Source organism: Cyanistes caeruleus, chromosome 11 (genome assembly GCF_971803275.1).
Source record: "Cyanistes caeruleus chromosome 11, bCyaCae1.hap1.1, whole genome shotgun sequence".
Taxonomy (NCBI): Eukaryota; Metazoa; Chordata; class Aves; order Passeriformes; family Paridae; genus Cyanistes; species Cyanistes caeruleus.
This window is the reverse complement of record NC_141711.1, coordinates 245106-269435: the sequence shown is the minus strand read 5'-3', so window position 1 is coordinate 269435 and position 24330 is coordinate 245106. Positions and strand designations below refer to the sequence as shown.

General features: G+C 35.9%; 2 protein-coding genes and 1 long non-coding RNA gene across 40 annotated transcripts in view; 1 reads left to right on the top strand and 2 right to left on the bottom strand.

The window, feature by feature from the left end:
* Positions 1 to 712, bottom strand: part of MRPS25 (mitochondrial ribosomal protein S25) — a 2530-nt gene extending 1818 nt beyond the window's left edge. Inside the window, exon 1 of the mRNA XM_023935655.2 lies at positions 103 to 712. Coding sequence (XP_023791423.2) covers positions 103 to 236 — 134 coding nt within the window. The 5' untranslated portion in view covers positions 237 to 712. The remainder of the gene's footprint in view (positions 1 to 102) is intronic.
* LOC111934898 (uncharacterized) lies at positions 282 to 24330 on the top strand. The gene is made up of 4 exons (XR_002867487.2): positions 282 to 521; positions 14358 to 14430; positions 17429 to 17662; positions 19780 to 24330. It is a non-coding gene; the product is annotated as an uncharacterized LOC111934898 (long non-coding RNA).
* NR2C2 (nuclear receptor subfamily 2 group C member 2) overlaps positions 705 to 24330 on the bottom strand; it is a 36943-nt gene continuing 13317 nt past the window's right edge. For 19 of the 38 annotated variants that reach the window (XM_086846158.1, XM_086846161.1, XM_086846156.1 and 16 more), the window contains 10 exons: positions 23679 to 23858; positions 21786 to 21933; positions 20015 to 20108; positions 19469 to 19602; positions 16777 to 16954; positions 16397 to 16518; positions 15742 to 15881; positions 12831 to 12968; positions 11206 to 11311; positions 4371 to 9059 (listed from right to left, as the gene is read on the bottom strand). In XM_086846158.1, coding sequence (XP_086702284.1) covers positions 8885 to 9059; positions 11206 to 11311; positions 12831 to 12968; positions 15742 to 15881; positions 16397 to 16518; positions 16777 to 16954; positions 19469 to 19602; positions 20015 to 20108; positions 21786 to 21933; positions 23679 to 23858 — 1415 coding nt within the window. In that variant the 3' untranslated portion in view covers positions 4371 to 8884. Of the gene's footprint in view, positions 9060 to 11205; positions 11312 to 12830; positions 12969 to 15741; positions 15882 to 16396; positions 16519 to 16776; positions 16955 to 19468; positions 19603 to 20014; positions 20109 to 21785; positions 21934 to 23678; positions 23859 to 24330 lie in introns of all 38 variants that reach the window. The other 19 variants (XM_086846152.1, XM_086846170.1, XM_086846169.1 and 16 more) reach the window with 3 other exon arrangements.

Genomic DNA, 24330 nt, shown 5'->3' with positions numbered 1-24330 from the left:
TCACACAAGGGCTGGCCCGTTGTCTCCGTGGAGGGCGCGGCCCGCGCAAGCCCTGGCGTCTTTGCAGGGACGGCTCGCACTCCCGCCGCGCCCCGCGCTCACCTCGCGCCTTCGCTCAGCTCTCCTGCCGTGTTGTAGTTCACGGTCATCACCTTCACCGAGCTCTTGAACACCACGTCGCCCTGGCTGAGGTACTGCAGGGTCCGGCGCACCGGGAAGCGGCCCTTCATCGGCATCGCGGCGGCAGCCGGAAGGGGCGGCAGCGCTCCCGCGCGCCCCCTGCTGGAGGCTCCGCCGCCCGCGCTCCCGGCAGTGCCCGCGCAGTGCGCGCGGTGTGCCCGGGCCCGGCCGTGTGAGGGGCCCGGCCTGTGAGGGGCCCGGCCTGTGAGGGGCCCGGCCGTGTGAGGGGCCCGGCCTGTGAGGGGCCCCGCGCACAGCAGCGACAGCTTTGGGGCTACTAAAAGATGAATTAAAACCTTAGGAAAAGCCCTCTCTACTCCTAGAGAAGCTTCTTGGAGTCAGTAAGTTAATGGGATTTTTTTTTCTATTCCAGACCCGGTTTAAATCTCTCCTAAGGTAATCACTGTGGTGAAGTCAAAATGCTGTTTCTCCCTAAAAGATTGTAAACTATGTATTTGGCTTAGACAGCTCCTATTCAAAAGGAAATTAAATGAACTTCAAAATAAAATTCAAGAATGCAGTTATATTTGTAATTCACTTTAATGGTAGAAACTTCATTTAGCTACTACTATTGACCGCAACAATATAATGACACAACAGCATTTAATAAGATGCATAAGCAAAATCATGCACTGCAATACGCTATATACAAACACAACAATGCAAATTCCTCTTTGTGACTGAAGACATTGTTTGGATATAAAATTTAGTTTAAAAAAAGAACATGCTATTATTTTTAAATGTTATCACACACAACAATACTGATTTCACAAAAGAAGCCGTGAGAAGCCAACAATTTTGCAGTTTTAAAAATAAACATAAACAATAGTTTTCTAAATTATAAGGAACAGAGACTTCCAGAAAATATCCCAAGGAACTGAAAGTAGATGCTTCCTCTTATAAAAATTTCCTGTTTTTGTAGGAGCTCAGCACTCCCTAATATGCCAATAACGTGCAGTTTTCAGTTAGGAAACTATGACCACTGGCTTCCAGTGTATTTCAGAGTACAGATTAACTATTAAAAAATATTCCAACATTTGATCTTGATTCCGTATATGAAAAATTAAACTTATACAGTCCATAAGTAAAATGTTTTCTTCTGAAAGACTGTGCTTTTTGTTTGAAATTTATTCAGTCCTACTTTAACCTGCAATCATCAAAATACCGTAAAATGGAACTCTTTTACTATTGCAGAGCCTTTATTGCCACTAAATTTGAGTGCATTTTGTCCTTCAGAATACAAACAATTCAAATGTGGATATGGTACACTCAGTTTTACTGAACTTTGCCCTTTTTGTTCCCTGAATTCACAGTTGAATTTTTAAACAGATTCAATCTTGATTAATGCCCCAGTTGGCTTCCTAAACTTTATAACTGTTCCCAAAGTACAATGACTTTAACAGACTTTCAGGTTTCTATTCATCTTTAAAGAGGAAAGCAAGCATTCAAACAGCACCAATCATCCATACACCAATGAAGGAGCACCTGTCACAGAAATTTTTGACATTAATTTAAATATTTTTCCTGCTGAAAATTGCAGAAATAAGGTTTTGAAATGCTATAGGTTTATTCCTATATTTTAAATAAAAGCTTGTGAATGTTCACTAACCAATACACCAAGAAAGAGAACATTCTCAGCATTTTCCACAGCAAACTTTCCTCAGACTTGTGATTCACTTCAAGCATGCATGAAGTTCCTTTTTTTTGATAGGTGTCTCATTACCTGATTAAATATACACAAGTCTTTGCCACAGTGAATACAAAAGGTGGAAGTAAATGCCCAGAAAATTCTACTTCACCTTTCTAATGGCAGAAACAAGACTTGCTGAACTACTGTCCTGCAGGGTCTGTGAAATGCTTTTTTAAAAACCCACAGTTAACAGATGTACTTTAAGGAAGGCTTCCTTTTTAACTTCATCAAAAGGGAAGGAGAACAAGACATGTTTATACTTTCATAATGTATATGTTTGAGTCCTCATTATGAATAAGATATTGTCTTCACATCTCATTTCCCAACCATGTGCCCATGTCCCAGATGGAGAGTGGGACTGTCACAGTGCAGGAGCACAGGCAGTGCAGGAGCTGCACAAATTCCAGACCCAGGAAAGGGCAGAATGTGGAATGGGACATTAGTCTGACAACTAAATCAAACAACTAGCTGTGTTTAGTTTAGGCTGGAAAATAAAGAGAAGAACTTTGGAAAGTGAATATACAATTGAAATGCATTGTGAAAATACTGAAGATGTCTTGATGCTTGCTAAGAAATTAACTACCTGCAATGTCCCTAATCTTTAATTACCATTGAACCAGAACTGCTGTTTCGCTGAGCATAGCAGAGTCTCTAACTCACAGGTTGATTTAATGTGATCATTGTGACAATATGAATATTGATTTATTAAACAGCATCCATTACCTCCTGTTCTCTATGCTGCAGTTCAGTATAAATGGCAACTTGGTTTACTTTCAGTTCACCATAGATGAAGACTTAAAATATCAGCCTCTTACCAGGCTTCACAAAAAATACAACTTTACAAAAGTATCTCAGGAGGCTGGAAGAGGATGAGTATATAATGAGCAGGGAAGTATTTTAGGTTAGTGTTTATGTCATTTTAGTTAATGACATAGTTATTTAGTCATTATTTTTAACAGGGATTATATGCTCAATTAACTATTACTGGCAGACCTCTATAAGTCAAATGAGAAAAGGTAAGGAGAATAATGTAAAAGCCAGAAAATTCATGGAATATATTTGTCAGTTTTGAACAGCAAATAGTGAAGTCAGACTGGTTTAGAAAAAAGGTGCAAAGCTCTGACATTTGTGAGGATTCACCAAATTAGGAAGCTCTGGATAAGCAAATTAATAAAAAAATTTAGCACATGGAATGGATGAATAATGGCTCCATATCTGTACATATATACATACACTACACATTTTCTATACACTGTACAGAATATATTTGGACAGAGAGGTATAAACATGTACATTCATACGCACATACATACAGCTATGTACATATGCATCAGCTGCTCGAGTGAGTTCTAAAACTGAACATGCAGAAATGCACAATGGCGGGAGGCACAAAATAGATGTGTACAACTCTATCAAACCCTTTAAAAAGAAAGAAGACAGGCAGGAATTTAACAATAATAAGCCATTTTCAAAGCATTCATGTAACTCAGAGAACAGGTTGTGGAAATTACAGAACATTACAACAGTATTACCTGTGATGAACTTAGTATGACTTTGCAATAAAAAAAATCTAAACATTAGATGCTTAACCTTGGAGCATCTAAACTTTACAAAGACTTTTACGTTAACTTGTAACCCGAGTATAAATAATGTTTTGATTTCTTTTTTGCACAATTTCCCATATGTTGTTAACACTGATTGTAGCTGAAGTAGGGTTGTAACATTAACTAACAAGAAGGGTTAATGGCATCAAACAATAAGCCTGAACTTAATTCAGGAGTATTTACTTTTAAAATGACTCAGGAACTTTAGAATTTTTTAAAAAGTGCAAAAAGTAAATATTTTCATTGTCTCTCTTTTGCCATCCCCTCTTGGTAATTTTTCATATAAAGTTGTTTCTAAACTAATTTCCTGTCATTCGAGATCTAGTAGATGCTGGCAATTTGTCCTTCCTCTGCCCCTCACTCTAGGGTGACCATGTCCTCATTTGGCTGACCCTTCTGGATGTTTGGAGGTGTTAGGACTGCAGCTGCTGTGTGCTGCTGTCACAGCTGGTCATGCTTATCACCAGAGCCACTACTGCAAAAGCTCTGGCCAGTGTGGCAAACCCTGGGAACAGGTGGGAACCTGCCTGTGTTTGCTGGCATTTCTTCTTTTCCTCTTATGGACAAGAGTAGGTGAAAAAAACCCCAACCTCCCCTGGTTTTGCACTATTAAGAGTAACTGGAGAGGAAGAGAGGGATCTCAAACAGAAAATCAACATTTTTGTTCTTTTCAGGATGGCATAATCCAGTAGGTATGGCCTGGTACACCTATGTGTCTGACTGACTTGCCAGTTCTGCTCACTCCTCCTGATTCAAACCTGACTGCTGCTGTTAGTGCAGGAAGCTGCTTTGTCACTGCTTGGGCAGTACCCTCAGCCCACTCATTTCCAGTTCTGTCTTCCTGGTTAAACTGTATTCCTGAAACCCTTTGCTAGTCATGCCAATTGGATGCTATATTTTTTTTTCTTTTCTAATTGCCTTTTACTAATTAAACAGCAGGTAATCAGGAAAGAATCCTAACAACTGTCTGAACTTTAATGGGCAGGAAAATCTACTGACACCTGCAGTATCCTGAATGAAATAATTCAGGAATCTATGAATCCTGTGTACTATACAGAACAATAAAAAAAACCAACAAACACAGGTGTTTTACAGTCTCTGCCAAAGGAGAAACAAGAGTCAGAAAACCGATTTCACCTGGGAGCTTCAGCTCTGACTTGGTTTCCCTATGGCAGCCTCAGAATGTGGCTTTTCCAAAGGAACTGTAATGGCGATGCAGAGCCTCTGGATTCTGCACACAGACCTGGAGCCAGAGCTCCTCACCAGAGGCATTGCAGCTGTCTGGCGGTCCAGGAACTTCAGAAGATGGTGAAAGGAGACTTGGCAAATGACACCAACTAATCAGTGGAGAGCAACAATAGTTTCTTTCCCCAGAGTGCTCTGAAAACTAAGCCTTCTTAATAATGCAATATTTTAAGGCAGCTAAAAAAAAGCCTTGTATGACTTCTTAGAAGGACCTCTCCTTGGAGAGAATTTTTTCCTCTTCTACCAGTTTCATGCCAGAGTAACTCCACAGACACCAAAAGCATTGCAGCTAATTTATAAGCAATGTAAATAGGCAGAGAGAGATCACTTTTGTACATGGTCTTAGTTCTGACTCTATAGTCCAATATAGGTAAAGGGAAGAGTATACCTTTCTACATTGGTCACAAAGGCAATTAAAATCATTATGACAAAGCTAGTCCCAAATGCTTTTAATCTACAAGATTCAAATCCAGCTCCTTTGCAAAAGAGTTGGAAAACAAATGAAGCACAGTGGACATTACTGCCCATTATCATTTCCTGCATTACCTCATTATCATGCCCCAGTCTCAGCACAGAATTCTAACATTTGTCTGAATGGATTGTGACTAGTATATGCATTTGCTCAGGTTCAGATAAATCTAATCAGATAATTTATTACTGTATTTCTGCCAAGTTAAAATATTTTCATTTCAAGAGCAGCAGAAGTAGAACCTCAAAAATTCTGAAGAGAATAAATTTTGGCACTCAGTAGAGCTTCCGTGAGATGAACTTTTCTTAGAATCACTTTGTGACTGTGATACTTTGACTCCAAGTTCTGTGAAAACAAGTTTAGCATTTAAATTTCACCTCTATGAAAAAAGCTAGTTCAATATTTAATACTCAAGAAATAGTTCTTCAATAATTGTTACAATAACAAAAAATTTTTCCTGTCCCATATTCATAAGGAAAAGTTTGCACTTTCAAAGGAGAAAAGAAACTAAACTAATTTAACAGTAAAGGTACTAAGCTTAGCCTGTTACCATCTTCCAGTCACTGCAGGAAGGATGGAACAAACCCCAGAAATTCTAAGAACTATGTCAGTGTTGCACTATTTTCTGCAGAGACATTGCAAAGCTTGCCTGATTGTGCAGCTGCACTGTCTATATCACAGGGTCCTACTGCCACTGAGAAGGATTGTGCCAGGCTGGAGAAATGGGCCAACAGGAACCTTGTGAAGTTTAAAGAAGGGAGGCACAAAGTCCATTCCCTGGGGAGGAAATTTCCCAGGTATCCACATATGTTCAAATTTCTACAATCCAAAATGTTAGTCTTGGATTCAAAACAGTGTATAGTTAGAAAGAATACTTTTTGTTAATGACATCAGAAATAAGTAGCTTGACTCTGACCTCTGCAAGCCAGCAAATCATGTTAATGATGCTACACAGAGAGGGACTTCATAGCTTCTAGGTGGTAGTATCCAAATCTTAAAGATGGAACTGCTTCATTTCATCTATTAAATGCATGCACAACTATGGATTGCATGGTTGTTACTCAATTTACACAAATTAATATTTTATCCCTAATAAGCTATTTAATAACTATTTGCAGAGTAAGTAAATACCAGGGTTTGAGCAAGGATATCATTATGTGGCCTTACATTTGTGGGGAGCGTAGTTTATTTGTAAACAGAGCTGCATGATATTTATTGTTTTATGTATGTAATGCAAGGCATGCATTTTACATTTTATTTCATGTGATCCCTTTGTTCCCAAAAAACTATAATGCCTTCATCTTCTTTTCTGAATTGTTATGATCACAAGTAATAAAAATTACAAACAAATTTTCACACAGAAAATGGGGTCCTTTTACATGAAAAATTGGAAGTTGAAATAATGGTTGTCAAGAAAAAGCTAGATGGTGTGTATTGAGATTTAAAACCAAGTATTTCAATGGCTAGTTTTTGTGCTAAGGAATATTTCATTTACCATTAAAATGCTTTCTTATCTGTTTAAATGATTTTTATGAAATACTGAAAGCAAATTAAGTTCCAAAATCCTTTTGACGATAAAAAAAATCACAATAGTTCAATGCATTCTTCTTGTAGAACAATGACATAACCCAGTAAAATTTTAAATTTTAATAAAAGCAGCCACTAGTCTTTCCAAGATAGCTACTGTTTCTGATGTTAATATCACCATTAATTTTTAAGTTTTATACCCTTAGCATAAGGACTGTGCAGCAAAAGTGCTGACACAATCCCACAGCAGTTGCACTACAATCAAATGGTTGGTACTGGAAGCCAAAGTCCAGCTGACTTCACGTGTAGAAAGCAGACTTTCCGTCACATGGACAACATGACAATTTCATTTGCTATAGCAAAAGCTGAGAGAGATACAAGTCCAGTATTACAAATCTCTGCAGGCATACTGGACTCTGTAATACCCTTCTGAGAAAAGAAGATTCTGAATGTGCTAAAAATAGTAACTGTAGAAGACTTTAATGCAGTCAGAAGCTAAAATTAAATAGTCTTTTGTGTTACAGTAAGTACTATCTCAGCCACCTAACAATCATGAAGTATAAAAGATCTTTCTGTTACTTTAGAAGCCTCATCTAAAGTTACTTAAGGTCTTTTGGCTACAATTTAGACTCTAGAAAGTCACAAACACCAACCTAGTTGATGTTTCTAAATAAATATCAAAAACAGAAGAAAAATCAAAGTGCCGAACTTATCATTAGGTAAGTTTTGTCACATAAAACTACAGAAGTAAGAATGCCTCTAACATTGCATTAATTAAAATAATTAATGCATCTAATGAGCCAGGATCAGATGAAGGTATTAACTGCTATGACTTTTAAAAAATCTTTGATTTTAAAATACGGAACAGCCGTAATAATAAATTGTACTAAAATGAAACCTATGCTAGCAACTAGTGGCCAGTGCTACTAGCAAATATGTTGATGGCTCATCACTCAAAACAATTAAAAAGTAGTTCATTTTACATCTCCATGGTGTATCAGTACCAACTGTAATTGTACATGAGTGACAGTAAATCCTAACTATATTTTGGTTTCAAACTGAGTGACAGGAAAGTTGAGAACACTGCAAAACTGGGAGTGCTCAGAGACGGGAAGAGAGGGAGGAAGAAACAAAGTGAGAGAGCTTTATAATAAACTCTTGCTGACAACCAGAGGTTCTATACATTTCAGGTCTTAAATTGTACCCTGTGGCTACATCACGAGGGTGTTCAGAGTCCAGAGAGGAGGACTAAATTTGAAGCATACAAAGAGCAAACTCAAAGAGCATCACATGGCTCTATTTGAAAATTACTGCTCTTCCAATTAATGACTGATCTTCCCCAAAGACAAAAGGCTTCTTCTTAGAATAATATTTGTCATGATTATGTTTGAATAGACACTTTAAGGAACCTGCATATTTAATCATTATTGTGATAAATATTTTTTTTTCTCTAGTGTGGGGAATTTCTGTAGCACATAATAGTCACTATGACTGCATTGTACTGTATATAACAACTGCACTAATTTAACATAGTTTCATATAATGTGGATATCTGATTTAAGAATCCACACTAATATTTCATGCATAACATAACAGCAAGTGACTTTTTGTAGATAAAATGATTGTCTCCTTTAGCATTTACATTTTTATAAAAATCACTAGCATTTTGACTAAGGACATATGCATTTTTTTCATTTTCCATACTCATAAGCAGGATGTTGATGCCGTTGCTCTGACAAGAAGTGATTACAAAGTGCTAGTATTATACCTTGGCATTTGCTAGACATTCATTCTAAGGATATTTTTAAATATATACATACTGTTCCTTTTACTTTTAAAGTAATTTAATTACTACTCTGATATTATAAAACTCTTTTTAACCACTGATAGTTTCTAAATACAAAGCATGTGAAAAGTATGTTCAGTAATCTGTGGCCTTTTAAATGAAAGGCATCAAAAATATTCCTTGTGGCAGGAAAGGTCCTATAGCAGGTCTTTAAATAGCTGCTTTAAATTTTGTCAGCATCAGAAAAAGACAAGCAGAATTCGGGTCAGGAAACTGATAACAAGTTGGAATTATCTGCCCATACCAAAACACTACCCTTTTAACTTTGTAATTATATGTTTTTTGTGAAATTTAATTCCATCCCTCAAATTATGTTGTTCCCTTTATGCAGACGTGCCAGTTATTTGACCATTATATTCTGCTGTTTCCATTTTGAGAATGTAGGGGATTATGCTATCAATGGGAACATTTCCAATGAGACCCGTGAAAAACAGTTCCTCGGTGATGCTAGAGCTCATCAGCCTAAGTGCAGGCAGGCGAACTAAGATCCGGGCTAGCCTGAAAAAGAAGTTCAGTGGATTATAGATACATATAAGACCAGTTTGAAATACTCGACGGCTAAAGAGCTGGATCTGCCTTTATTATTACCGTAATTCATGACTAGGCTTAAAGAGGCAATTAAAGCTAATTGGCTACCACAAAAAGAATGGTAGCTGTTCTAACCTGCAAGCAAAATGAAAGCTAAGTAGCTTTGTATTTTTCCAATGAAAGGAACATGTTAATGCCCTTTGTAGACAGAACATGTATGTACAAACACACAATCTTCTTGGCCTGATTTTGAAATCCCCAGCTCTGGACGAACAATGCTGAGACTCATAATATTCATACTGGTTGATGCGAACATTTGCACCATTTTAAGAATACAATGCTTAATTAAAATTTCAGCCATAAACGGCATAGTCCTCAATTGCCTAGCAACTTCATGCCAAATGAGATAGCAGGAAGGGAGCTAGATGATATAAACAGAAAAAAGAGAATCTGCTTCTGATGAGAGAAGGAACTTGGGGGAATATACTGTTAAGGATAAATTCTGCCAGATTGCCCTGATGTTTCATTTACCAGGATGTTAACAGATATCCAATATAATGAAGTGATTGTATTGAAATGCTAGACTTCACATGCATATGAAATTTAGGACTGTGATGAAAGCATTTTGCTGTCATTCCTATGGGAGATGTGCATCACAAATGCCGAACCAGAACCATGTAATAGCAAACCTAAGGTAGCACTGACCACAGGTGGTCTGGAAAATGCTTGAATATTTATGGAGAAAATATAAAAGGTCCATTCTGCTAGTATACCATATCCTCTAAACTTCAGGGCAAAAAGATTCAAGCTATGCTGTTGTTTTTGTGAAAATTGTAACACAATTGTCTTGACTCCTATCTCAATTTGTACCAGCACTCAGTTGCTCAGAAATAATCAGATTTGTTCTCTAAACTTGTCTATGGGTGAGCATGGAGATAGCGAGGCTATTAGTTAAAATACAGGATGCTGCTTGGGGAATGTAACTCTGATTTTCTTCCCTGAGACATTATTATGAGAAGTAAGTATATGGAGCACATTTTATACTTAGTTTTATGATATATATTTAGTTCTCACTAATCAAAACAGAAGGACCCAATTGTACATGGAAGACTGTGGGATTTGAGAATATTTCTGAGGCAGAGAATCCTATTTTCATTGCACCACAGTGTTAATTCTGTAAGATCAGTGCAGAAAACAGAGATAGGAGAAGCTCTCTTTTTCAGACAGGTTTTTTTCTTCTTTTTAGTTACCCCACCCTCAGACAGTGCTTAAGTATATGGGATTGCTTCTTTACATGAGGATACCTTTCACAGTAAAAAAGGACACGTTCTGTTATATCTTGCTAGACGGAAGTGAGAATTTCCCTGATAGTGCAGAGAATCATTGAGTTGATGAATTTTGAGTTTTGATGGAGACTGTCAGAAAATAGGGTAATCATTTCTAGCACATAACAATGAGAATGGTTGAAAGGTGAAAAAAACAAGCTAGATAATTTCAGAGAAGTCCTTGGAAATTAAATTAAAAAAAAAAAAAAAAAAAGCCAAAGGAGAAAATAAGTATGATATGGGAATTTCTTATAAACAGAAGTCTGAGAGATGGTTACTGGTTCCCCATTATAATCCTTGTTTTTTCAAGGGCTATAACTGACAGTTTTAACGTTTTTCTGTATATGCAACTTGAAAAACATTTCAAGGATGATAATCACCTTTTACTTGTCAAAGAGACTTTAAAATAATTTGATAAGAGAAGCAGTGTGAATTAGTCAGTTGAAGCAGTTATCCCCCAAACTTCTAAAAAAGTAAGTCTATTTACTTTTCTAAACATGACTATGAGAGTCTCAAAAAAACCCTAAAAAAACAAGCAAGTACTAATAAATTCAATTTACATGGAACAAACTAGACAGCTATTCTTATTTCTATACATCTTTGAACAAAGCTTCTTGCTTTTATGAATTAGGTTTTAGTTCTTTCTTATCAACAGTTAGAAAAAACCCCAAACCCCAGATGTCAGAAACATCAATTATAATATATTGTACTTTAACTACTTTAACTGTTAATATATTGTAACTTTTTTGTTAGCGCATAACATTTTTTTGGGTACTTGACACAATAAATACCTATAAGTATCTTCAGGATAGGTTTTTTGTACATAGTCCTGCAATTCCATCTGTGCCTTCTCCTGGAATTTTTCTATTTGGGTTGAACTGGTCAGACCAGGGTGATCTAAGGAAACAAAACATTTCTGTATGTTGATTGTTTCCCTATACATTGTGAAATAAATATAAGACTCTCGCATTTAATTTCAATGAAATACTTCTATAGTATTGTGATGTTTAACATGCTATCTGTATAAAGGAAACAACTCAGGTGAACACTTACTTCCTGGCTTCAGAGTTAGCTTGTTCACTTTTCTGTCTAGAGCTGTGTGTATCCATAAGAAAGTGGACAAAGATTAAAACCTGTATGTATGTACCAGGCAATGACACAGAATTTGTTTTTAACTTGGCTTGTTTAAATGTAAATATGTTCGCCTCTGTGATTTGTTATAACTAGGCTGGCTAAGCAGCATCTAGGGTTATTTTCTTGATAGATCAATGTCTTAATCTTCCCAAGTCTGTCTCATGTTTTAATTCCAGCTGGCTCAGGTCCTCAGACAGCCACATGATCAGAGCAAAAAAAAAAAGCAAACCCACAAAGTATCTATATTACTATGCAAAAATATCTTCACTCTTGTGTCCAAACTGCTTGTCTCTTGAAATAGGACAGAGCTACCTTGAGGTTCTATGGTTTCTTGCTTTTACAACTCAAAAAAAACCCCTAATAAACCTAACTCTAATGGGACATTCTCCCCCAAAAAATTCAAAATAACATTTCAGGACACCAGTATCTTCTAATTAAGTTTTATTACAAAGAGAAAAATAGTTATCAATGCAAAAAAACCCAAGAAAATATACCACTAACAATATATCCTTTTACTTTGTATTCTGGTAAATACCTTTAAATTAAAATAAATAATAGGCATTTCTGAGCAAAACTTTCCCTTTTACTCAGCTTGTCAACAGTTTTAGATTAATTTTTGTGTGCCCTAGACACATTTGCCACCTTTGCTGAAAAGACTGTCACTTCCAATTTCTTGAATGTCCTTACCTAATCATTCCAGAAAATCTCAAGTGTCTTTTTTGAGTAAATTTGCATATTTCAGAAACACTTGACTATTCTTTAGTCATCTGTTGTCATTTTTTTGGTAACAAATGGAAGACACCCTGTTCACATTCAGTTTTTGAGATTTTGTGCAAGTTTCATATAATATAGGTATTTTTGCTCATATTTCAGCTATTCTTTTTATGAGTGTATTAAAAATACTAAAATTGAAGCAAAATTCTTTGTTTCACTAGGAGAATGCATTTCTTCTAATCCTCCTCACCATTTACCTCACTAATATTGCTAGTACACATTCCAGATAATTTATTACTCATAGATTCTCAGCTGAAGGTAACTTGAGAATCTAATCTTCTAGGGTGCATATACAGGAAACACCTAATAGATTTGAACTGTAAATAATATAAATATGTTGCTCTGAAGTTATTTTAAAACACATCATGTGGTAATCATTATGAAACAATTTTATCTGCAGTTTAACAGATGAGTCTCATCTCAAGACATTAGTCTAATTTAAAAAATCCTAAAGAATTCACATATTAAGGCTTTTTATTTAAAAACATATGGTTACTAAAATCCTTACCAGGGCTAAAAAGGACTATAGCCTTAAGGTATGCATATTCATATCCATCAATATCAAGCTTGGCCATGCTGTTACAGAACTCTTGAAGTTTCCAGATGTGTTCCATGACTTGCTTTATTCTTTCTCCAGAAAGTTTATCTACAAAAATATATTGCTTACTATTTCATCTGAGCTCAAGCATTTCTAATATATTAATAAACAAAGTTTTATAAACCAAGTCAAGTGATATTTGCAAGTCTTCTGCTGTCTTAAAACCATGTAAGGATGGCCTGAATTATTATGAGTGAATTCATAAAGTTGAGTCAGACCCAGGGCTAGCAAACAGAATGTTAACTCTTTTGTGCAGTTTGGCCAGGACAGCATAATCTGCCACACCAGACTTTCCAGTGGTGTACTGTTCTGAGCAGAGACTCTGAAATTATGGTGCATTATTCTATAAAAAAGCAAATGCTAACATGCAGCCCTAATTTTAAATTCAAACATTATTGAATTAGCATTTCCAAAAGTGAATACAAGAACAGTAATGACAGTGCTACTTTCTCCTCTATCTGTACTTTTAGGAGTGAACTTTTCATTAGCTATGATAGCTAGTCTTTTTCCCATCTGATGGAGTAAATTCACTGAAATACACATACACAGATTCTTCTATCATTTGAAAGATCACAGTCCTTATATTGGGTTCATAATCTAACTTAAAATTTCCATTTAAAAAATATTTTTTATTTATAGATATGTTACAAGTGAGCAGTATTGGCTGCTAAACTAGGAAGGGAGAGATTTCTATTTTGGTAAATAGAAATCCTTGTATTGGACTGCATATCTACAAACTAGTCAAGGAATAAAAACATTAAAGAATACATTAAGACAAATTTTTGAATATATGATTACTATTATCAAATTTCAGAAGTAAGTCAGTTCACAAGGGATAAAACCTTTTCTTGAAAAGCACATTAGAATAATTTCATTCCAGTCATAATCTCCAAGTCTAGTATTTAATATAATTTTAATTTGAATATTTTATTTTTCATTTTACTTAGACCTCAAGTGCCTTAAACTGAATCTTTGACATCGTTTATTACTATTTTATCTATTTTCTGAAACTGCAATGAGAAGATTGAATGAATGGGAGAACCATTTTTTGCACAGTCTTGAAATAAGAATGAAAGCATAATTTACATTTCTTAAATCATTAATTGTGATACAAATTTTTAGTTACTCAAAATGGATGAAGATGGACATACTTTAATGTTTTTATTCCTGTATTAAGTGGGAAAATATGGTCCAGAAAAAGTCAGGAAAAGCAAACTTGAATTCCAGAGTTTCTAAGTAGCCTCATCACTAATATGTTCCTAGATAAAGTTCTGAAATTTCTTCACTTTGTTTTGAAGGTATAATGCACAATATAACATTATAACTTCACAGTTAAATAACACTAATGATCCTCTTTTCTTGGCTGGTCTCAACTAACACAGTATGGCTGCAAGTACAGATTATAGAAAAAATTTTTTTTTTCCAATTTTAATTCAGGAGAACAGAAGTGGAACCAGCTGTAAGAGCCCTACCACTTACTCCTCCCCAAAGTCTACTGCCTGGAATAGAGGTGAGATAGACAGCTCTGTGTATTCTGAAATGGATATAAAGTAAAAGCCTAACTCTGCAGAGAACATCCAATGTTCCCCTGATGCAGGTTTCCCTGCTGATCTTTTGCCTCTCTGTGCAGGAAAGGATCAGCACACTCTGTTGTATTTTGGGACTGTCTGGGCTATCTTAAATGAGAAAACAACAAAACAAAACAAACAAATGAACCAACAAACAAAAAACCAAAACAAGAAAAAACCTTATATTCATTATAAAAGCAATTAAAGCATACTATCCACTTAAGAATCAAATTTCAGTCTAATTTACTTTATCACGATGAAGCTAATAAAGGAGATTGAACTTGATTGTAGAAGTATAAAATGCACAAAGCAGATAGCTGGAAAAATATTTAATATCCTTTAGCTCTAGAAAAATACATCTGTTTTACTCTCCGCAGTAAAAACCTATTTTCTAACTTTTTCTCTGTGCACAATAATGACACCATAAAAAATTCCAAAAAAATGGTACTAAATAGTATTCTGTAACTGCTTCTAATGCAAATTTAAATTTAAAGTAGTTTTCATGTATTATGCTCCATTTGCAGAGTCTAAAGCTGCTAGTATTGTTTTCTTCCTCCTTTTAAAAATAAATATTATTTTCATGCTAATCAATCCAATTGATTGAAAGAATCTTTAAAGAATGAAAAAAAAAAAGCAATCATAACAGATTTTCATCCTTTCTAAATAAAATCATCACTATCAACAGACCAACATTGAATTAAAAAATAAAATTACATACGACTTGTTAAGAATGTCAAGAAATTAAGTTGCTTAATGGTTCAAAGATGCTTCAAAATACATTAATCATTACTGCATTACAGTAGTATCCAAAATCATTATACTTGCAAGAATATGGTTGTTATAGTAATTGGCAAACACTGTGTTTTTACACTGCAAAGAGAAGAAAGTTCCAGAAGGAAAAAGTCTGGTATAGTTTGGAAGAGGATACCATTATTCTCTGAGGAAAAAACATACATCTGGATGGGAAGAAAACTCAGAGCACATCCAAGGAGTATTTTAGGATGTACTGTCTTTTTCTGTAATGTCAGTCAGGCATAGAAGACCCCCTTGCCTCTATGGACATTTGTAACCCACAGATATCACTGTGAGGTCAGTGCAACAAAATTGTAGATCACCAGGGGAAAGACAATTATGCAAGAGAAAGGTTCACCTTCCCCTGGTTCCTGATGAACAATTCTGCCACTGATGGGGAAACACCTGGTGAGCAATTTTATCCAAATGTCCCTGTACTGTTAGCAATACTGGTAACATACCTTCTTGTATGCTGTTCTGGAGGTGGTTGACAATCGCTCCTAGGATGGTAGACAGACTCATCACCTGTGCACACTGCGCCAGGCCTAAAGTAAACAGCTCGTTCCAGCAGGCACGCACAAGGCTCGTATTGCAGTCCTGCCTATAAACAGCAGAAAATCAAACAATGCGAGGTTTGCATATCAGCTTGTTATTGCCCTATGTATAATTATGTATAACAATTCATAATAAGGATTAATCTATTGCAAAACATTTTGGTAACAGGCGTATATTAGCATATTACAAGTATTTCAAGAAGCAAAAAGAAATTATAGACTATGGAAAGTAATTTTGCATTATCTGTGAAACGGTGCTCATCGATTCTTTAATAAGGTATCAAAAACAAGTATTAAATTTCTACAAATTAATGCTTTCTTTTGATTTGGCTTTATTTTTGGTAACCACAGTACTATCAGATATTGTAATTAACCTCCCCTCTGCCATCTTCTATTTTATTCTTTAAAACAGGGAATATAATGTAGTCTTCACACATTTTAAAGTATTCATTAAAAATTAAACAATATCATAACTAGAAAGTTAAAAATAGCTGGGATGTGTTCAGGTCAGTGATTAAATTCATTCAAAAGCAAACCATTCAGATAGAGTATGTCCATTTACCCAAGAGCTTGAAATGCAGGTATGGACCTAGCCCAGTGCATAGAGAGGAAAAGGAGTCGTGATGCTGACTCACAGATGTAGTGTACATTAAGGTACTCTGGCATCGGACTGGGCATTGTCAGCTGCAAAAAATAAAAGTACAGTACAATACATAGAGTTCAGACATAAACCAGTTTTTATCATCAATGAAATAACTGGCAAAAACATTCAAATTACTCTCATAGTCCATCACAACAGTGTGACAAGAAGTTGTCAAAGGAAAACTCTACTCATTACTCTGGCAAGGAATGCACATTGGGAATACTAGGCAAGAAATTATGTAGCAGCTCAGACATTTTAAGCATTAGTCTGTTTACTAAGACATTTAAAGAAGCACATACCTTAAATGTGACATGTGTATCTGTAAGTAGGGGTCCTTCCACTTCAATAATTGGTGTTGACTGATCTCTACTGATTACATGAATATTCCCTCCTCCTGTAGGATCCATCCCATCTGCCAAGTTATGAGGTGTTGTACCATCTGTGGTATTAAGTGCTTTAGCCAAAGTATCAAACGCCCTAAAAAATAATAAGTAAGTAAACAATGAAAGAGTGCTTGTTTAGATCTTAAAAAATTCACAGTGCTCAAATTTAATGCTATAAAACATTTCCATTTAGAGGTAACATACACAAGAACTCTTTTGGCTGACACAAGGTCAGACTTTCATTATAATTTGGTCCCTCTGTTCTCTTTGGGCCTTAATAAGACAAATAGCCCACATATTGCTGGTAAAAGATCTCCCCTGTAAGGGAAGGATTTCGTACTGTAAATCCCGCTCTGACAGTTTTATCCTAGTATTTGTACTAGTAGAGGGGCCTTGTGCTGTGCTGGTTGTGGCTGGGATAGAATTCATTTTCTTCACTGTAACTAGTATGGGGCTGTGTTTTGGATTTGTACTGAAAACAATGTTGATAATATAGAGATGTTTTTATGCACAGCAGTGTTTGCACAGTGTAAAGGCCTTTTGTTGCCGCTTCTTGTCCTCCCTGCAGTGAGGAAGCTGGGCATGCACAAGTTTGGAGGTGACACATCCAGGCCTGCTGACCCCAACTGACACAAGGATTATTCCATACTTTATGACGTCACACTCAGTATATAAAGAAGGGGTAAGAAAGAGGAAGTGGGGGGATGTTTGGAGTGATGGCCTAGGTCTTCAGAAGTAACTGTCAGACGTGCTGGAGCCCTGCTATCCTGGAGGTGGCTGGACACCTGACTGCTCATGGAAGGTAGCAAATGAATTCCTTTGCTTTTGTATGTGGCTTTTGCTTCACCTATTAAACTGTCTTTATCTCAACATACAAGTCTTTTCACTTTTACCCTTCTGATTCTATCACAAGTAGATATCCCACCTCACTGGTGGGAGAGTGAGGGAGTGGCTGTGTGAGGCTTAGTTGTCCGCTGGGCTAAAACCACAACAGTCTTCTTGCACTTTCCATTCGCTATTCCCTATTCTCACAGATTCAGTGAGGATTACAGACCAGATGTACTCTGAAGAACAAAGTTCCTGTCTTTGTCCCCATCCTTGATCTCCAGGTTTTTGGAACAGTGGAGAACAGTGTGTTTTTCTTCTAGACAAAATTATATATGCCTGAATTTCCTTTCCCTTAAGCCAGGCACTCCTGATCTCCCAGTATAGATAGACAGAGCCTTAAAAACTTTATGACAGTAACAAGAGAGATTGGTCCCTGGCCTCCTTTATACTCAAGCTGTTGCTGGATCATTACCCAAATAAATCACTGTAAATTCTCTTAGGATTAACAGAGCTTAGATGTAAAGAAGAATTTTGTGTCCCACTTTCATACCAGTGGACAGTACTATGGTATAGTTCTCCTTTGCCACTTTTTTGTCAAGATGCTTTTTTGCGAGAGGGTTTTTTATTTTTTATTTTTTTTTTCTCTTTAAAGAATGAGTAAGAGGTTGACATAAGGTGACATTGCAGTGTCAAGTATTTTAAAATATGAATTCACTTCACTTGAAAGACTTAAGAGCCGTAATTAATATCCTCTCTCTCTCTCTTCCTGCCCCCCCCAAAAAGAGATATCTTCCAGTCGATGTAGTGGGCAGTAAGGTCTGGTATTTGTTTATTGTCAGGGGTTTTTCTGTGTAAATCGTTTCTTTTCTTATATATTTTGTTACCAATATTGTTGCTATTACTGTTTTATTTTGCTAATACTGTTTGTTTGCTAATCTCCTTGCTGTTTCCAGTAAATTGTTCCTATTTCAACCTGTGATCTCTGCCTTTTGTGCCTCTGACTGGAGACGGATGGGGAGCATGTGGCAGCATAATTCAAGTGTGAACATTAAATTGGAGAATACCATTACTAAACCATGACCGTTAAGCTCCTCCTAAAAATCTCCTTTTTGAGAAACAGTGAACAGTTTTGACTCCAAGTATTTATCTTATTAACCTATACTCCTAAATTCAACTAACCCCCTTCCCCTGCACAGAAAACACAACCACAACCATCCAACAAAAAAAAAATCCTGGTCTTGAAAATCTCAAGCTGTGCTGGAAATTTTAATATTCCATGCTCCTTTTTCATATATTTTTCATTAATAAAGAAAAGAAAGACTTTAAACTCTTTCTAAATCTACATTACCAGGAGATTTTATGGCAGCACAATCTCAAAAATAAATCTGCAGTAATGCAGGTCCCTAAAGAGCAGGGCTAAAGGCACAAACATTGCACAGAAGAAGCTTACATAAAACACACCTGTGAAATAAAATAACACTGAAATGTTGCTGTTCTCAGAGTCTTTCAAGGTCACAAACTAGTAATTTTTTATTTTTCTGAGAACCAAATCTAGTCTAGCTTCAGAACACTACATTTGTAACACTGGACAATTTTTCACAAGAGGGCAACAGTCAAAACTGATTTCTAAAGAACTGTGTTTGTGTTTCAAAGTAGGAGCAATCTGGCAATCTGTACTGTGTCTGGTGTAACAATGCCAAATTCCTTTATAATGAACGAGTGTAAAGATACACCACATAGAACACAAATTACTAAAAAAGGTATAAATATAAATCCATACCGTGTAATCTCACTTGCAGATTGCTCTTCTTGTTGAACTTCAGAAGTATCTCCATTATTTAGTGACTCACTGAGATTAGCAAGAGATGTTACAACATTTGCTAGTGTTCCTAAGGCACCCTGGCTTGTTTCAGCCTAAAAAGGAAGCAGTATATTAGTAAATCAAAATTACAATTAATATATCATGTATAATTTCCCTCCATTTTTGATCTTTCTTCTTTTTCCCCTACGCAACTTGTCCTTCCTCCTGAATACCAGGAAGAACAATGGCTCTCAATTATCTTTAAATCCTGTTCTAATTATTAATCCTAGGCCCAGATGAGACATCATATGGAGAACTACCTGTGGCTGACCTTTTGCAGAAATATGCTTTCCAAAATAAACCATGATCCTATTGATCTATTTATTACACTCATCTATAGGGTTCTTCACACTTATCACAGCCTTAGGTTCTCAAGAGCAACAACGATTTGAGACTATGTACAACAGATAAAGTAATCTGAACAAATTAATAGATATGCTCAGAATTGAAATGAGACAGTAATACCTTGGAATCAGCAGCTAGGAGGACTGTACCATCATCCCTGATCAAAGGCTGCTGAATATTCACAAGCATTCCTGGATCTAGAAGACCAGCTGACCTGTTCAAAAGCATAAGGCACCCGATGGTCAACAATATTTTCCATTAATCAGAAGAATGTGTAACAATTTACAACACCATAAAAAGAATTATCAGTTTTTAAATAAACAATTTCATGAAGCTTACAGTTTATTTATCAGGACTTAAGTTCTTCTGAAACAGTTCCCAAAAAGTAGCTTGAAAGACAGAAATATTTTTTAATTTCCAGTGTAAAACAATGGCAACTTCCTAAATGTGTATCTTCTCATTTGCTTTTTTTGTTCTGGTTTAGTCTGCTTTAAGGAAAGTTGTTGTCTTCTTATGTTCTCAGAAGTCACCTAGTAGCTCTAGTTTTATATTAGACTTTGGAGGAAGGCATAACTCTGTATTCCAAACAAGACAATGGCCAGCACTAAATAAAAGTCATTAAAATATTTAATTTTACATTCCAAAGTATAGTCAGAAACAGTAATGTAATCAAAGTCTGCATAAAATCTCTGCTGCCTTTACTTTTGCTGCTTTTTGACCAAATGTCCTTCCCCTCTGCTGTATCTAATTTAGGAAGACAGTGGAAAGTCTTTGCAGTCAGCAAGGAGTTTATTTACTACTTATGTGATGCTCCAAGTGTCCATAACACAATACCAATGCACACAACACAGCTGCAGGCTGCAGGACGTTACAGTACAAGGGGTCTGATATGAACAGCTATCATTGTGAACAAGCACAGGCTTGTTGACAGGCTTGACACAGGCACCCTGACCTTAACCCTAACCCAAATTATCAAGCATTTTGCAAATATGAATCCTACATAAATAACAGTGGTTCTTAATGACTATAGTATTGTTTATAGGTCTGTAATAGATCTGTAGCTCAAGGAAATTTCTAAGAAGCAAATGTGTCTGTGAGTGCTTCTTTCAAACAAGAACACTAAAAAACAATTTTCCAAGAACCCTGCAGCCCAAACTTCTTAACTGCAGTGTCATTTGTTCAACAAGGAATATGTACATAAAAAATTAAATGCACACACTTCCCCCCATATGAAAACTGAATAATAAAATCCAATTTTTTATGTGGTTCTCAACCATTCATAAACTATTTTTAAAAATGTTGTATTTAACCTAGACTTTTTCTATTCTATTCTATTCAGAAAAAAGTAATATTGCCTTTGTTTGTAATGATGTGCATTTTCACACCCACTGCCTAAGGACACATCTGAGAGTGCAGGAACCATTTTGAAGTAACTTCCGTATGGTAAAAAGAAGCTGCTGTTTTGGTGTTGTTGAAATCAGTCTCTTGGGATCTGAATCAGCAGCCACTGAGTCTCCCTAACTACTGTCTTTAGGAGATGGAAGCCCAAGTCTGTCATTTGCAGATCTGATATCAGAAAAGTGCTAACCTGAATACATCACACCATTAGCCTATATGCTTTCTGTTTGAATATCATTCATTTGCTTTGCATTGCTCTGACCTGGCTGGAGAAGAGCCAGCTCTGAACTGAAAACCACGTACCTGTATGCAGACATAAAAACTTTCACAAGAAGCAGAACCTACACTGACCTTGGTAAAGGAAACAGATGATGTGTTCATTAGAACTCTTTTCTGTTCCTCTGAGAGCAGAGGGGAGAAGTAATATAGGTGTGACTGAAAAGCAACATGCACAAATAATATGAAAAGGAATGTGTGGAACTGAGCTACTCACCGCGTCCCATCTTTATCTGCCACAAATGTTGGAGTTGCTATTAGAGGGCTTCGAAGATCTTTTCTTATATAGATTTTTTCAGTAGAAGCGGCACAGTTGGCTGGTTTTTCACGCTGCACATCAAAAGGCTTTCTTTCACTTTGAACTGCTACATAAAGATAGAGACATACAGATTTGAAAGGAAATAATTCAAACAAAAAAATACAAAAAGTAAGTAAAACTCCTGCAGTTATGATAGCATAACAGCTCAGTGCAAAACTGGAAATTTAATACCAAGAGTGAAGAAATGCAGGCCCCCACGTTACCATATCTGTGAGTATGTGGATTTTTAAATATACTTTTAACTAGAAAGTCACAGATTGATCTTTTTCTTCAAGTTTTTCTGATCTGGAATAAAATATTGCTCTTTTTTTTGGCATTTGATAAGATGGAAGATTCTACAGATTGTTTTCAATTTGTTTAGTTTTGGTTTTTTTTAACAGGCGTAGATATATCTAAATGTTAGGCACATTCCTATTCTGGATGACATAAAACAATGCAAACAAAGAAGGAACCCTGAAAAAGTCAAGAGAGGCAAGTTACTTGAGATGCAGGTTAATTCCTTGAAAGGATACTCTCTGTATGACATACACTTCACTCACAGCCATTAATTTCACCCAGTTAGGGAAGAGTGTTTCAAAACTAACCCCTTCATAATCTAAGTATCTATACTCAAGAATTGAAACAAACTAAATTCAGTCTCTGAAATGCCAAACAAGTGTAGCAAATTTTTTAATAAAAATACTAAGAAGCACTTACTTTGTAACTTTTAAAGAATGTGAAAAGTACATCTTTATTATATTAAAATGTTATTATTAAACATATTACAGAAACTTATCCTTATAACCAGCAAGTTACTTAGTTCCTGATTTTGTTTTTGCTAGTATTGTTACTATTAGCAAAATGTAGGGGCTTAAAAGCTGTCATATCAAATTTATTGGCTTGGTGAATACATATTAATTTATCAGAAGCCTGACCCAAAGTCTGTGAAGTCAGTAAACATATACCCTAATCATATTGGGATAAGAAAGGTTTATTTCTGGAACTGCAGCAGTTTTTCTTGTACAAACATCTCATCTTGTATTCAGCACATTGTGTGCAAAGCACCAGAATCATCACAACAGGTCTGGAGTTTTAGAGTGCAAATACAACAATTATGTCCCTATTTACAGCTTAAAGTACTGCCTCCCTTGAACTCAGTGGTTGGAACTTACCACGATTAGATCAGATCACAAAACAACCTAGTAACTGTTTCACATAGTGCTAAATTGAAGAACAGGTGATACAAACTGAAAACAAAAATATATTGAAACAAGTGTTTCGCTGCTAGCGCTGGAAATGTATGAAGTACTGCATACAAACATGAAAGTATATTTTAAAACATATGACAGTTTATACAATGCCCCATAAAACACTGCTCACAAATTATCAAATTAACATAAAAATTCAAAAAGAGGGAGAAAAAAAGACTAACTACTTTATACCAGTGGTTGAAAAAGCTGCAAAAATAAACTGGAAGGAAAGCAGATTCTCAAAACAGAATACTAGATTCATGTCAATCCATGTCAAAGTATTTTCTATTATGAACGTACACTGTGTTTGGAACATGCATTCTAAGTGAGGCTGTAACTGGGCTCATCAAAGACAACACTACTTGGAGACATCATTCAAAACAAACCACTACTGCACCTCAGACATAAAATGGTGATGAAAGAAAGGTGCACTAGATGCTGCCAAAATGTTCTGTTTCCTTCAAGCAACATATCCCAAAACAGAGAGAACACACTAACAAGTGGTAGTCCACATAACTGTTATTTGGTAGGCACAATATCACATTGAGTACTTAACACTCACATTCCATTTTCATGCCCATCTCTAGACATTTCTTAAGCCTACAAAACTGGCATCGATTCCGATGGTGTTTATTGATGATACAGTCCTGGTTGCTACGACAACTGTAGGTCAAATTCTTCCTTACGCTCCTTTTAAAGAAACCTTTGCATCCCTCACAACTGACAGCACCATAATGACGACCTAGGAAACATATACATTGTTACCAGTTGGAAATTACTTATATTTTAGCATAGAAATACTCATTTTAAGCAAGTAAAACACTGTAAGTCACCCTTTTAATTTTTTTTTGTATTTGTACCAACATTTTAAAACATGAAAGCATTACTGTAGTCTCACAAGATATTTCTGGTTTACCTACTGTCAGGGGTTTTGGTGAGAGTGGAGAGTGAAAGGCTCAGCCTATTTCTGAATGTGCAGTTGATGAAGGTGTAGTTCCCATTCATCCTAAGTACAGATACAATTCTATCTGCTGTTACAGACTATAGGATACATTTAGAGAACATACATGCTAAGAGCTCAAGTAATTTCAGAAAACAAGTAATTTTACATCAGAATTTAAAATGCAATTGTTATTTAAATTTCCTGTCCATATTAATTCTGGTATTGTTTTAATTACATAAACATTTAAAGAAATAAAAGAAAGTGAGAAAAA